The sequence below is a fragment of the Lotus japonicus genome, chromosome 3 (genome assembly GCF_012489685.1).
Source record: "Lotus japonicus ecotype B-129 chromosome 3, LjGifu_v1.2".
Classification (NCBI taxonomy): domain Eukaryota; kingdom Viridiplantae; phylum Streptophyta; class Magnoliopsida; order Fabales; family Fabaceae; genus Lotus; species Lotus japonicus.
This window is the reverse complement of record NC_080043.1, coordinates 13,242,481-13,257,480: the sequence shown is the minus strand read 5'-3', so window position 1 is coordinate 13,257,480 and position 15,000 is coordinate 13,242,481. Positions and strand designations below refer to the sequence as shown.

The 15,000-nt window shown below is 34.0% G+C and overlaps 2 protein-coding genes across 5 annotated transcripts; one reads left to right on the top strand and one right to left on the bottom strand.

Annotated features, from left to right (window-relative positions):
* The first annotated feature begins 3,733 nt into the window (after positions 1-3,733).
* Positions 3,734-8,910, top strand: LOC130746925 (protein LNK3). Of its 4 annotated transcripts, XM_057599712.1 has the most exons (8): positions 3,745-4,012; positions 5,078-5,204; positions 5,298-5,430; positions 6,171-6,259; positions 6,357-6,433; positions 7,092-7,163; positions 7,545-7,690; positions 8,365-8,910. In XM_057599712.1, the coding sequence occupies exons 2-8, from the start codon at positions 5,087-5,089 to the stop codon at positions 8,468-8,470; spliced, it is 741 nt and encodes a 246-aa protein (XP_057455695.1). In that variant the 5' UTR covers positions 3,745-4,012; positions 5,078-5,086; the 3' UTR covers positions 8,471-8,910. The 4 variants fall into 4 exon arrangements, 3 of the variants coding, with proteins under 3 accessions (XP_057455696.1, XP_057455695.1, XP_057455694.1); XR_009022255.1 differs by lacking the exon at positions 8,365-8,910 and adding an exon at positions 7,275-7,363 and having other exon boundaries at positions 3,734-4,012; positions 5,078-5,430; positions 7,545-7,681; XM_057599711.1 differs by having other exon boundaries at positions 5,078-5,430.
* Positions 8,911-9,647: 737 nt separating this feature from the next.
* LOC130743633 (uncharacterized) lies at positions 9,648-10,838 on the bottom strand. Its single transcript, XM_057595868.1, has one exon. The coding sequence runs from the start codon at positions 10,836-10,838 to the stop codon at positions 9,648-9,650; it is 1,191 nt and encodes a 396-aa protein (XP_057451851.1).
* Positions 10,839-15,000: the final 4,162 nt, after the last annotated feature.

Here is a 15,000-nt window from a genome sequence, read left to right as displayed (position 1 = left end):
TGGTGGTGCCATGTGTTTTAAATTACACAAAGAGAAACTGTAGGTAGTAAAATTGAAACTCATTGAATCGTAAGTAACTGAAACAATAATTTCATTTTAATTAAATTTTACTTATGTGTTTAATGCTCTTGTTTAATACTATTTTGTATTTAATACTTAGCTCAAGTGAGCTTTACTAATATATATAGAAGATTTGATCATAGCATATTATTATTAAGGCTTAATTACACTTTTGATCCCTTAAGTATCATGATTGTGCGATTTCAATCCCTAATCTTTAAAACGAGCGATTTGAATCATAAAATTTTCAATTTGTGCAAATCAGGTCCCTCCGTCTGATTTCCGTCAAACAGATAACGGAAACGGCTGAGATGACATTTTTATTAAGAAAAAATTATTAATTTTATTCCACTTAAGCATTAATTTTTTTACCCTTTTTTTCCATCCATCTCCTTCTTCTTCAGCTGATAAAAAAAATCTCTTTCTTCTTCAAGCTTCATCAATCCCTCCTCTCCTCCATCTTCACCAACTTCCTCTTCAACCACAAAAGCCCCAAACTCAACCCCTCCTCCTCTCCCCCTCCCCCCTCTTCACCACTGCAAAATCCAGAAGCAGAATAATACAGAAGACCCAAAACCCAAAAAACGTTTTCCTGAGTGAAAAAACCCAGAATGAAAAAAATCCAGAAATACAACTTCAACCCAGATCCCTCATCTTCCCTAATCCCTCCTCATCTCTACCCAGAATTGATCTTACTCCTCCCTCGACAGCAGAACCACCACCACGACACCATCTCCTCAGCGAGAACCCCCAACCTCCGAGCACCATCGCCGATGAGGTCGACCTCTCCATGTTCGCCGCGGGCCAGAGAGCACATCCCGTTGGGAACCACCGCGCCATCGGTCACCAAGCCTCAACCCAGATCTGCATCGCACTGCCTCAAGGCCACTGTAGCTCGACCATCGCTCTGCACCGTGAACCACACCATGAGGGACTTGTCGTGGAGGATCTTGGGCCGGATCTGGTGGATCTTGGGACCATCGTTTCCATGTTCTCACCCCTTTCCATTGGCTACAGAGCCTTAATCCTCACAAGAGGTTGCAGCCTTGGAATTGGGAATTTTAGGGTTTTTTAGGTGAGAGGGAGGGAGAAGATGAAGCAGAACGGTGGTGGTGGGGTTGATTTGTGGATTTTGGGGTTTTTTTTACAATATTTAATTTTAAATTTTTATATATGATTTAATTTCCTTTTTATTTATTTATTACTTACATGGCATTCAAGTGGAGCCCAATGTCAGATCCACATCATTTAATGAGTGACACATATGCAATTTCCGTTATCTATTTGACGGAAATCAGACGGAGGGACCTGATTTGCACAAATTGAAAATTTTAGGATTCAAATCGCTCGTTTTGAAGATCAGGGATTGAAATCGCACAATCATGATACTTAAGGGATCAAAAGTGCAATTAAGCCTTTTATTAATATATTAATGTATGCAAAATTATAATATATTTATTTAATGATTACAATTCAATTCATAAATAATCAACTATGAAAAGCAAAAAATTATATTTTATGGATATAATAATCTAATTTTAAAAATACTGAAGAGAAAAGATGTATTAATCTTTTTTCACGCTTTACGACCCAGGCATCACAATTTTCTTAATAAAAAATTGTGTTCGATTACCATTGATAATTTTTTTTTTGAACGTGATAAAATTAAATTTGAAAGTGTTCAATTACCATTTGAGAAAATTAAATTTAGAAAAAAAATATTATACTTTTATATGTAACCATTGGCTACACTCACTGTCAAAAAACCATATACTCAAATTTAAAGCCTTACTTAAAAGTAAAAGGATTGAAGTAAAATTTCAAAATTAATAAATTGCAGGGTCTCACTACGGGGTTGCAATTTCCAATTGGGTAAATAGCCAAGTTGGTCCCTGAATGTGTCCACCGCCTTCAACTTCGTCCCTGAACTTTCAAAATGACGCTCGTGGTCCCTGGATGTGTCAAATCTCCCTCATCAGTAGTCCCTGGTTTAAAAAAAACTAACACCGTTAACGGAAGTGTGACTTGGAATTTTTTTTTTGTATGAACTTTTGAAAGGCTTCAATTTAGTCCTTCATCCCTGGGAAAAAAATAAACTAAAAATTAAAAAATTAAATCCCAGAAACCTTCATCAGTCATTCATCTTCTGCATCTTCTTCAACATTTTCATTTAAATCATGAAAAACTTAGAAAAACAAAAATTTCCTTCAACAAACATATTAGACCTTCATCTTCTTCACACATCTTCATCTAAAAACTAAGAAAATACATACCCAAACCCAGCAGCCCCCTAAAATTCACTCAAAGATTTCAGAAAGAGAAAAATAATCACTTTGCACCATGAATACACACAGAAGAGCTCACCTCGCCGGAGATGTTGGCGGCGGCGATGGTTCTGTCTCATCACTCTAGATCTGCTCGGAAACATGGGCTTTGGATTTGGCGTAGGCGTCTCTACTGGAATTGCCGACGAGGAGCGTCATCTCGCTGTCGACCACCACCGCGACGTAGAGCCCAGAGTTGGGTTTGTGGGCTGTTTGATTCACACCAGAACGGGTTCTTCAACCCAGAGAATGGCCTGCTGTTGAGTATGGAGGTAGGACTCATCATGTGTTCAGCTTCGGTGAAACCTTTTGGCGAGAGATTGATGAACAACCTTGGAGAATTGAAGAAAGAAGAACCAGATTTCTTATTTTTTTTAGGGGCATCACAACCCAGAAATACAAAGGGACAAATCCCAAATCGAAACATGCAGAAGCCAGAGGGGAAACCACCACACTAACTCAACTCTACCACTTTCTACCCACGCACCTATTGGCAGAACAACACCCAGCAATTCAAACAAAACAATTCAGAAAGGGGTTTGCTTTTATTTATGAATAAGGATGGAAGAAGATTGTGTCTGTGTGAGGGTGTCGACTGTCTCATTACTCTGTGTATACCCCTCTTTCTCTTAATTCCTCTTTTTTTTGTGTTTATGGTTTATAGCTTTATGAGTTCTCCTTGATTTGTCATCTGTGTTACTCAGCACCACAATCTCAGCTGGTGGTTAAAGTTTCCAATTTTAAGATACTCATGTTGTCAATTTTGCTTTTTACACGCTACTTCTCTCTGGTTTAGTCTTCATGAGGGAGAGTGTGAGAAGGAGGGGATGTGGGTGGGAAGAAGAAGAAGAAGGATGAAGAAGATGGAGAGAGGGTGATGGTGGTGGGGAGAGGTAGAGGTAGAGGAAGATTGGGGAGAGAAATAATTTTTTTTCAGATTCAGGGACTGAGTAACACTTCCGTTAACGGTGTTAGTTTTTTTTAAACCAGGGACTGCTGATGAGGGAGATTTGACACATCCAGGGACCACGAGCGTCATTTTGAAAGTTCAGGGACGAAGTTGAAGGCGGTGGACACATTCAGGGACCAACTTGGCTATTTACCCATTTCCAATTCAACGCACATGACCTATGCACATGTGGCATGAGATGCAAAATGGTGAGATCCCCAAGAAGTAGCAAGATCCTAAAATGGAACCACCTATTTACACGTGTAAGAATGATACTGCTCTGTCAATGGGAGAAATGTAGGCCACAAATTTTCAGGACCAAATCATTCTCATCCACAAACCAAAAAACATGTTTTATTATATTTTTTGCTTTGTTTACTTTACATCTGTCTGTTACTTAATTTGGCATTCAACTACTACAGGTTGCTTAGTCATTTTGGGACACCACCTTCCTTCAACTTGAAACATCTTCACCTTTTAAAATGATTTTTATTCTCTATTCAAACAAATAAATACAAACTTAGCCAAATCTAAATCCAAATCCATAGCCGCCTCTGATTTTTCAGCTGTTTGCTTTGTTGAATACACTAAACTCAACTTCAAGTTGTGTTCATTTGTGACCATTTTGTTTTTCATCAATTTGGAAACTGGTTTGGTTCTCTTTCTCTTTGCACATAAGGTATGATTCATCTCCTTCCACTTTAATTTATGTTTTTTAAATGTTATTATATTCATATATTTGCTTGCTGGTAGTTTTTTGGAGTGTGATTCATGTGCTGAACTCTAAGGATGATTATGAGTGGACTTTGTAGTTTTGAAGAATCTGTGGGCTACTGAGGATAGATATCAAGTTAAAACCTTCTTTTTGTCCTGATTTGTGATTCTTCAAGTTTTATCAGAGAACATGAATTGTCAGTTTTATTGAAAAGTTAGTATCTCCAATGGTAGGAACTTATTTTGGGACTTTACTCATTTTTTGTGGGTTCAGATTGTCACATAGGATTTAAGACACTTATAAGGTCTCTATGCACATTTCACTCTAATGGTTGAGATCTTATTTTACTTTTGACCGGACCCACAATACCCAATATATTTATATTATTTATTTCCCTCCTTATTTTTCACTTTGGTTATGGTATTGGAGAAGAGAGAAAAAAATATTATTTTATTTAAGATCTCACATTTGAGAGTACCTGAGCTAAGACACGAATCTTAGCTTTTGCTAAGATTTCATGCCATGTAGGATAGCTCCAATGGTGGGATCTAATAAGATCTTATTTTAAGATCTCAAAATAAGGACTCCATTGGAGATGCTCTAAGAAACTATGTTATATGAATGATGATCTTTACATAGGATAGGATATTGCTACTTTTCCCCTGCAACCATGCTAATTAAAGGAAACAAATATATACATGTTATCCAATAGCTGGTGGTGTAACTATGCATGCTTTAAATATACATAACATATATAAGGTGTTGTTGATAAGTCTCATATTAACTAGAGATATGCCCAAAATAGAACTTATAAAGGCTTTGGAAATCATTACCTTACAAGCTAGCTTTTGGGTACAGAGTTAAGCCCGACCGAATTCTTATAAAAGGAACATCAGATATTGAAATAATTCTTTCATGCTAATCAAATAGCGCTTATGTCTACAGTACCAAATTATGCACATTTCTTATTTGTGAAGGCCACTTTCTAGTTTCTACATGCTAATGTTCATTTTTTAACTCGATGTGCAGAAACAGGTCATGGATTGCTACTATGGGAGCAGTGTTAATGATTTTCTAGTTCTGAAGGATGAAGTTTTACTGGACCGGTATCCTTCCCCAGACTATTGGTCAAACTGGGGAATAAGTGCAACTGAAGGTTTTTATTCACCTAACCATTTTCTTATGAAGGATTTCACTGATGAAAGTTTCAATAATCAAATTGAGCTTGAATCATTTCTGAATGATAAAGATCAATCTAGCAGTTCAAGTGCATGCGGGGGATTGCCTGAGCAATCTTTTCAACAGACAACATTTTCATGTGATCAGCCTAATTACCAGCTTCAAGATCTTCCAAGATTCGAACGGATGGATGACATTTTCTTGTACAAGCTTAACCTCTGGGATTAAGATACTTGATTTTGTTCACCTAGGATAATCATATAGCTTCTGAAATGATTTAATTGTCAAAAAAAGTATACTATGCATTTAGGAAATCCATGCAAATTGAATTGATATGTGGTGTTTGCATAGTCAACTTCTTCATATTTATCTTTATGATTGGAACTGATACAGCCTATGCATTTGGACAGCGCTTATGGCAAATTTTGGTAGTAATATTTCTATTCAGATGGAAAATGCAGTCAGATTTTTGGGGTAGTGTAATTCATAAGCTAATTTGAGAAAATAATTGAAATAAGTATGTTATAGGTAAGCATAAACCCTTATTCATAAGCTAATATGAACAACTTATGAAAATAAGCTCAAAACAGCATATAGGTAGGTCATAAGCTATTTGCATAAGCTCTCTTAAAGACTTGCGTAAGTGCTTATGCTATAAGGTAAGCTCAAATAAGCTATTCCAAACGGAGCCTAAGAGAATCATGCTCATGGTTTTGTATACCCTATTGCATGAACCTCTAAATAGCATGCTAAGGGCTCCAATTTAGTTACCTTGATACAGTACAAATATGGAAGGTCTTACTTTTCACCTCTCTTTACACATGTAACACAACAGAGCCATATATTATTCACTGGTTTACCATAGACATATAGCTAATCTAATTGAAATGAATATCTATTGATGTTAAAGACTTACAGCATTCACTTGTTTAACATAATTCAGGGAAACTATTCCTGAGGATCCACCCTGTGTTGAAATCCTAGACAAATCCGTTAACTTTTCACCTGAAAAACGATGCAGCAATACACCTGGTGATCATTCTTTTCTAGAGATTCATTTAATTTGAACAAGTATTCTAAGCAATATCATGGTTCGATATCAAATTATTTTACGCCTTGTTTCCATCAGGTGGATTGCAAAAAGATATTGCAGCTTCAAAGTTTGATTCGTCTAACTCAGAATCTAAAGATTGCCTAGATATAGAGGTGAGGATTGCTTTATGTTGAGTATTCTAGTTGCAGTTATATCTATCATGAAGACATCAGAATTCAGAAGTTTATTGTTAGCTATTTGCATGCCGCTTACTGGAGTAATTTTTGTATGCATTAGTGTGATGATATTCTTCTTTTGGCGCCAACTTTTTCTGTATTAAGTGATTGCTTAAGTATCTGGTGGTCAACCAGACCTGTTTGTGTGAACTCTCAAGGACCTATTCTCATGTGTAGTACTAGTACTATAAACTTTCATGCTTGCAGCAAACATATAGTGAACATTAATGTTTCTTCTGTACATCTCATTTTTTTAATGCTCAGCTCCTTCAAGGTTTTTATAGGATTTCACTTACTTGTTTTATCCAACTTCAGGTTCCCTTATTTCCTTTTTTTTGGTTTAGTGTGTTATGTGTCTTAAATGATTTTTCATCTGTTTTTGTATAGATAGCAAAGTTCATCTGTTGGGTGAGGCCATAAATTATTTTCTTTTTAGTGATAGTTTGGGAGAAATAAAATATGTATCATGATTGGATTATTGGAAATAGTTATTAAAAACAGTAGAGAAAGCTTTCTTACTAGTTTAAATGCCAGGAATATATTTTTTGCTTTAAAGGCTCACAATGTAACTTAATCTATCTGATTTTTCTTCAAGCCACCGCCAGTCAAAAGCTTGGATTCACATGAAGAATTCATCTTGAAGGATCTTCAGATGGTAATTGGACAGGTGAAGTGACTGAAAACTCAAATCCTTGGCATATGATTAATTGTGTTAGAAAATTATAATATAAAAAATTCACATGTCTTCACTCAATAGTTCAAGTTTCTGGCAAAGTAGGTATCAGAGTCTCTATAACCAAGTGGTGTAGAGTTCGATTTTGGCTGCCCTCATTGTTCTAATAAAAATAAGTTGAGTTTCAGCTTAAGGTAGGTATGCCTATTCATTTCCCACGATTCAATTCTAATGAACTATTGCGTGAGAAGGTGTGTTAGAAATATAATATAAAACCATCCACCTGTTTCCACCCTATATCTTAAGCTTCTGGGAATTGGTTCATGACAAACTGCAAACATAACTTTTGATAATTTCATTGTTTCACATGACAAGTTCACTGAGGGGACCCGTTTTGGCTTCCGAGATGCCTTGTACCGTCTCTCTGGATACACTGAACAACAGCAAGTGCTGCAGGACAAGGATGCAGATCCTAACACGCAAAAAGCAACGCTACACACGGATGACAATGAAACAGTGAGGTACATGATTTAGATTGGCTGCATTTCTGTCATGTTATTTTCTACTTTATCAGATGCATGATTAATTGCTAATGATGAAACAGTAAGGATTAATGCAAAGGGTAGTTTACAATGTTATTTAACTGATGCACATCTCCAGAACTTGTATGAAAAATACAAAATATTGCTTCTGGGTTTGACTTGAAACTCAAGAACATCATTATTATTGCATTGCTCCGACACTTTGGTTTTCAGCATGAGTCATTGAACACACTTGCTGATGCAGTGCTCCTACTCTCTGGGTTTGAGCATGAATCATGATTTTATTGATGTTTTAGACATCCAATTTTAATTTCATTAAGACTATATTCTAGTTAAATGAGCGGGTTCGGTGCTGCTTATACGATTAGTTACTAAAATCGGATCAGGCTGACTGATTCTACTGGAAGTCGAACCTATGGCTGGTCCAGTCGTGAATTTGGGTCAACTCTTCTGGTAAACCGGATTGAACCAGTCATAATTTGAGTGATTCAGTTACTTACCATCAATTAGTGGGATAAGGCTTGTTGTATATTAACGAAAGCCAGTCCGATCATTGACCGAGTGATTCAGCACATTGATCGTGTAAATAACCAGTTTGGTTTTAGTAACACTGATTATGAGTGCTTTTGATTCAAATGTTAACTTGCTTTCAGGTTTCAGAACAACAAATCACTGGAATCAGAGACCAACAGTACTGACAGATTAATTGCAAAACTTATGTTCAACAACATGGAGTTTAACATGAATGGTCATCAGTAAAGCCATGAAACAAGTAATTGGAAGTGAAGGTCCACATGGAAAATGCTCATGAGCCTTGAATATGGCACAAAAGCTTCATTATCCTCACCCTTAAGAGTTACTAGCAGATGCGACGTTCCAAGGTTTGGACTAGGTAACCAGCAAAGAGACACAGGTTCACACATGGCTTGTGGAGAGTCCGTTTGGATACAGACTTATTAGAGCTTATCTACTAAAGCAAGTATTAGATAAGCTCCGATAAGTGCTCTTTAGCTTTTATCCAAGCGGGTTCGTAATGTAATTTTGAGCTTTCTATAGGTTGTTGCTAAAAGAAATTCTGTATTTTTCAGTGCTACTGTTGTGCTTTCTATGATCTGCGTGTATGCTTTTGCATCTGGATTACATGCTCAGTTTTGTTTGTAATGTAAATGAATAAATTGATCAACTTTGTTGGGTTTGGACTCAGTGGTGTTTAACACCTTGATACTCTGCATATTAAGTTTAATATTACATTATTACTACATAATACGGGATATATCAAGTGAGAACTCTTGAGAAATAAGAACTATTAATAATAGCCATTGGAATATAAACAGTTTTATTACTTTTATATGATATTTCCTATATTTGCAACGTATAATAACTAAGAGTAACACAGATAAATTAGAAATATGGTGGAAGTATTTATGAAACGTTGATATTCACTGTGTTACCAGCTGAGACCTGTAGGCAAGGCAGCTATACTAGCAGCTATCAAGAAGTACATGCCATTCTTGGTAATTTTTTTGCTGCCTTATCCGTCATGTTTTATCATTTATCTTCTACTCTATTGATAGTGCTTGCTACTCTATGTGGATCCCTTCCTCTTATTCCTTAGAGCGCTTGGATGATGTTGTAAAGCAAATAAAGTTAACAAGAACAGTTTTTGAAAACAGTCAAGTTCGCAATACAATTTAACTAAAATTCAACATATTGAACCCCCACCCCATGGGAAACAATTTTGTTTCTAAAACCTTCATAATCATTTACTTGTAATGAACACTCGATCAAAATAAAGAAATAAAGAAATGCAGTTAAAAAAAATCAAATGCAATGGTGACATACTAAACCTATTTCCAGTTTGTTTTTTCGACATCACAATATGGCCTATCCAACAAGTTCAATGTGTTTCTTAATTGAGCCATAGTAAAAACAACACTTATGGAACTGCATCTATGTTTGATCCTTTCCTAATACCAAGAGCGACACACAAACGATTAGTTTTAGAATGACGAAACATCCATACGGTGACAAAATCGCCAGGCTTCAATCCTTGCCTTTGGAAGAAAGTTTTCCACCCTTTACAAAAGACATAGTACTTATCTGCCCATTTCTTGAATGTCAAGGGGTGCTCTTTGCCATCCATATCATACCCGGTGACTGCAATTCCATCCTTTAGATTTTCATCATTCATCAACAATGGCAGAAAGAAATTCTCCACTTGATTCTTGTTTAGGAGTAGCCTATTTTGGTCCGGATTCACGTCGCTCTCTTGCAATTCCTTTTCAATAGGTCTGCTACACCCCAAAATATAATCTCGTAGGCTTGGAACCGGCGGCAAATTTGGAGGGTTTGGTTGCAATTGAGGTGCGAAATTGCGGACAAATGCTTGTTGAAACGACCGTAAGTGGGATTGGGAAATTATTGCAGGGACTTCAAAATCAGTTACGTTGCGGGCGTAATTGCACTTGCGGTTTGTTGACGTTGATGCCCCTTCGCGGTCATAATTGCACTTGCGGTTCCTTGACGTTGATGGCCCTTCGCGACCGTAATTGCACTTGCGGTCCGTTGACGTTGATGCTCCTTCACGGCCATAATTGCACTTGCGGTCCATTGAAGTTGATGCCCCTTCGCGACCATAATTGCACTTGCGGTCCGTTGACGTTGATGTCCCTTTGCGGCCGTAATTGCACTTGCGGTACGTTGAAGTTGGTGCCCCTTTGCGGCCGTAATTACACTTGCGGTCCGTTGAAGTTGATGTCCCTTCGCTATTGCCAAATATTTGACTCAATTTCTCAAGATCTTTTTCTTTTCTCATGATTTCAAGAATTTGAAGAACTTCTATTTCATCCTCATTGAATTGCCAATTGTTAACATCTTTTCCTTTCAGCTTGGACTTGGAGCAGTTCTTCTTTTCAAGAATCTGAAGCACTTGATCAGTTTCATCCATGGGGAAGTCATCATCATCATCATCAACAACAACTTTTCCATTGAGCTTAGACTTGGAGCAGTTCTCCTTTTCAAGAATTTGAATTCGCACTTCAGTTTCATCCATGGGGAAGTCATCATCATCAACAACAACAACTTTACCTTTCAGCTTAGACTTGGAGTTATTCTGCTTCATCGTCATTGTTTGTTGGTTCTTGATTCTTGGAACAATTTCCTAAGATGACTTGTTTGAACTAGTGTTTAACGGTAGCTTTTAATATATATTCTAAACCAACCTTGTGAATTTGAAGATTTTTTTTTTGAGAAATATTGCAGAGAAAAAGAATTAAGATATTACTATAATATTTGATGAAGACAAGTTTTAATTAAACTCTCCAACTATCTAGTTTCCTATTTTACCAGATACTAATTGTGATATATGATATATCACAATGATTATGATCAAATTTGATTTTCTTACGTTGATTACTTTTTTTAAAACTTGATGATTTTCTTAAATATTTGTTTCCTATTTAACATTTTCCTTTCAGATGTTCAAAAAAAAAAACCATTCTCCTTTCCAAAAAAAAATTTAACACTTCAATAATTATTTAAAGATACACTATATTTAATTTTAAAAAAATTAAACTTGATGATTTTCTTAATTTGATAGGATCAATTTTTTTTAAAACAATATATTGATATGTTCCTATAAAAAAAAATATATGATATGTTGTTTCTTTTTGAAGTGATATGTTGTTTCGAAAACAATATATTGATATGATTTTTTTTTTGAAACTATTGATATGATTTGATTCAATATAAAAATACATGAAGAATATAATATATATGATTTTATGAGAATTAAAAGTATTAAAGATGACTTTCTTTCCTTTAAAAAACTTGATGACTTTCGATGAAAAAAGAAAAGTAACTTCAGTCATATATCGTTCAAAAAAAAACTCCAGTCATATATCTATTTTAAAGTAATATCTAAACAAATAAAATTAATATCTAAAGAAGATCTTTTATTTAAAATTCAAAATCTGCAAAGATAAAGTTTTAGCCCAAACTTACTGATTTTTTATTCTAAACACTTTATAGTCGTGGGTTCGAACCACTATAACAAAGAAATATGACTTTTTCCTTTTTTATTTATAAACCAAGAAACTCGCCTATGTATTTTTTTCACGTGCCTTATGTATTTTTTTAAACAGCATTATGTAGACAGTAGACTGTAGTTATATACTTTTCTTTGAACTGGTAGTTATATACTTATTATTTTGCAAATGAGTGGTGATATGTTCACAACGCACTATATCTCATAATTTATTTTCACATAGTTTTTCTTCATGTCTATCTACTAATTTCTTTAAATCACACATATCATATAATTTATTTATCTTTTTTCATTCTTATATCTCATTAAAGATATAGGGGTGAATAACAAGCTATGTTTCACTGGAAAAAAATAGCAAATTACGGGTCCATCAAACTATTGTGTTACATGAAAAATGCTACTTCTAATCTGATTTTTTTTATTACAGGAGGAAAAATACTTCTAATTTGATTATATTTAAGTAGACATGCAATAATAATTTTCAAAGTAGACAATTTTTGTGATTAAAAGAATTAAATGTATTATTTTTTATATATTACTGTAAATGTGAAAAGTGCATTATTCAACTATTGAAATTGGAAAAATTATTCATTTAATATAATCACTATAAAGTTACAAATCATGAATATTAATTTTATATCAAGAATTATCAAACTAAACATATTTTCATTTTTTTTTAAAATAGAAAATGGGAATTAAGTGAAGACAAACAAAATTTCTAAACTCTAAAAAATTGAAAATGAAAACCATTTTTCAGAAAATGAAAATAAGAAATGAAAATAGAAAATGTTTTCGCAAATGTTTACGACAGTGCACCGCGTTTTCATTTCAGGAAACAGAGAAAATGAGAATTTTTTGTTTTCATTTTTAAGCCTATTTTAGAAAATATTTTCTTTGAAAACATTTCCAAAAACCAAAGTGAACATGTTTTCTACCTCATTTTATGTTTTTAATGAAAATGAAAACAGAAAATGACCAGACTAAACATGCCCTAAGTTACTTGCTGAAAAAAAAGTAAAAAACTATATTACAATAATATCATCTCTCCTCTCTTTGGATCACATGTATCTTCCATTGGAACAGCCGATCCAGAACCGCCGCAAGCCACCGTCATTGGATGGTATTGGAAATTCTAAATGTAAATATTAGGCAAAGGCTTCTAATTATTTAAGAAATTCTAAATGCTTTTGTTCAAGCACAACAAAGCTTTTTAATATTTACTCTTTGTATATTCCAAATTGATGTTGGTTGTTGTTTCTACCCCACATTTTCTTTTTCTTTTTAGCTTCATGAAATTGTGTTTGATTAAGATTTTCACCTGGTTTTTTTAATTTAAGGGTTCTAGATTTTCAGAAAACTGTGTTTCACTACCAACTCTGACTCCCTGACCACATTTGGTGTTGAAAGAAATATGTTTGTCATTGAAGGAACTTGGGCTCCTACTACAAAGCAAGCTTTATGTTTACTCTTTCATAAACAGGCATCAGACTAACAAGTTCAAGTGTTAATTATAGTCATCTAGGTAGTTTAGTTCAACAACTTTAATACATGTTTCTGTTTTCCATTCTCTAAATAATTTATTCCATTTTATGTTGTATGTTATATACAATTTTGCAGAATCACTGCAGAGACCTCTTGACTTCAACTTAGAAAGTATTGGCTGATGCATCATCAAAAGTCCAAGCTTCTTCTAATCCAAGAAGCTGCCTAAAAGGCTAAAATATAACATGAACGGAAAAAAGAGGCCATAGACGGTAGACCTTGCAACTATAGGTGTTAATATGCTTGGAATTAAAGTTTTCAAAGACTTACGAAATTGATAGTAAAACTGTACTAATGACTGTTGTAATTCATTTAGAATATTGCCACTATCGATCGTTGTGGCTAAGAAGATTTGTGTGTCTTCTTATGAGAATGAACCTGCTTTCAATTATGCATAAAAAAATTCATAGACATGAGAGAATAGTCCACGATGAGGCTAAGATATGAACACGATTATTTTGTGTTTTGAATTAAACTATATATTTGAAATTTTATATTTTACAAAATTTAAGATGAACTTACTTTTTTTTGTCAATAGATAATTTTTTTTTGAACTGGTCAAAAGATAAACTTAACTAATGGATATACTTTTATTATTTTTATTGTCACTTTAATTTTTTTTAGTTAAATTAGTAATATCTCAAATTTTGTTGGTATTCTTCCCCTTAAAACTCACTAACCAAAATATTAATTTTTTTTCGAAAATTAAAATCCCAAATATACTATTTTGAATTCTAACTTATATCATATAAAGTCCATCAATTTTTCAATAATTTTTTCACTTTGAATTTTATAAAAATTATTATATCATTATATATACTATTTTTTCTCTTGTAACCAAAAAATGTCAATTTTTTTTAACGGAAAAAAATATCATTATATACTATAAATGTCTAAACATTTATTTTATAAAAAAAGTAGAAAAATGTAAATGTTTTTATTAAAAAAACCAGCATTATACATGCTATTTGCTGTATATCTATATAAATTTTCAGTCAATAGAAAGAGCCGGTCTTCAATTTGGTGTGTACCGATAAACATACATGTTTTTTTAATAGACAAATGTTAGTTGTTAGCAATTAGTAATGTTATTCATTAACCAGGGTTTGAACTCGGGCCCCTTCACCATTTACTCCCCTCCATACAAGTTTTGATTGAGTCAACATTTCATATATTTGTATTAATATTTTCTTTTATAAATTTTTAATGTAAATATTATTATCATTATTTGTAAAATAATTCTTGAGGAAGTTCTCAATCCATCTTCTCCTGACTCTTCTACATTTTATTCCAAAGTAGAGGCTTCATAACCTGTTTTATCGTTTTCATCGTTTATCGACCACAATTTATAAATGTCGGTCTTTGTTTTAAATAAGCATTGACGACAAAAACTCTATCTCACATGACAATAATTAACTTACCACTTAATGTGAGTATCACACTCAAATTGCAGTTAAAAAAAAAATGTGTCATACTCAAATTAGGATCATGTATGTTTGCAAAAAATTGAAAAATTAATTATAACCTATTTTAAAAAGGCTTAATTCCACTTTGAGCCTCTGATGTTTCGCAAATGTGCGGTCTGCATCGCCTGTGTTTAAAATGTGCGGTCAACATCTCTCATGATTCCAGAACGATCTATTGAGGCCCTTCCGTTAAGTTCCGTCAGTTGACTAAACGGAACTCGCTGACGGAACTTAAC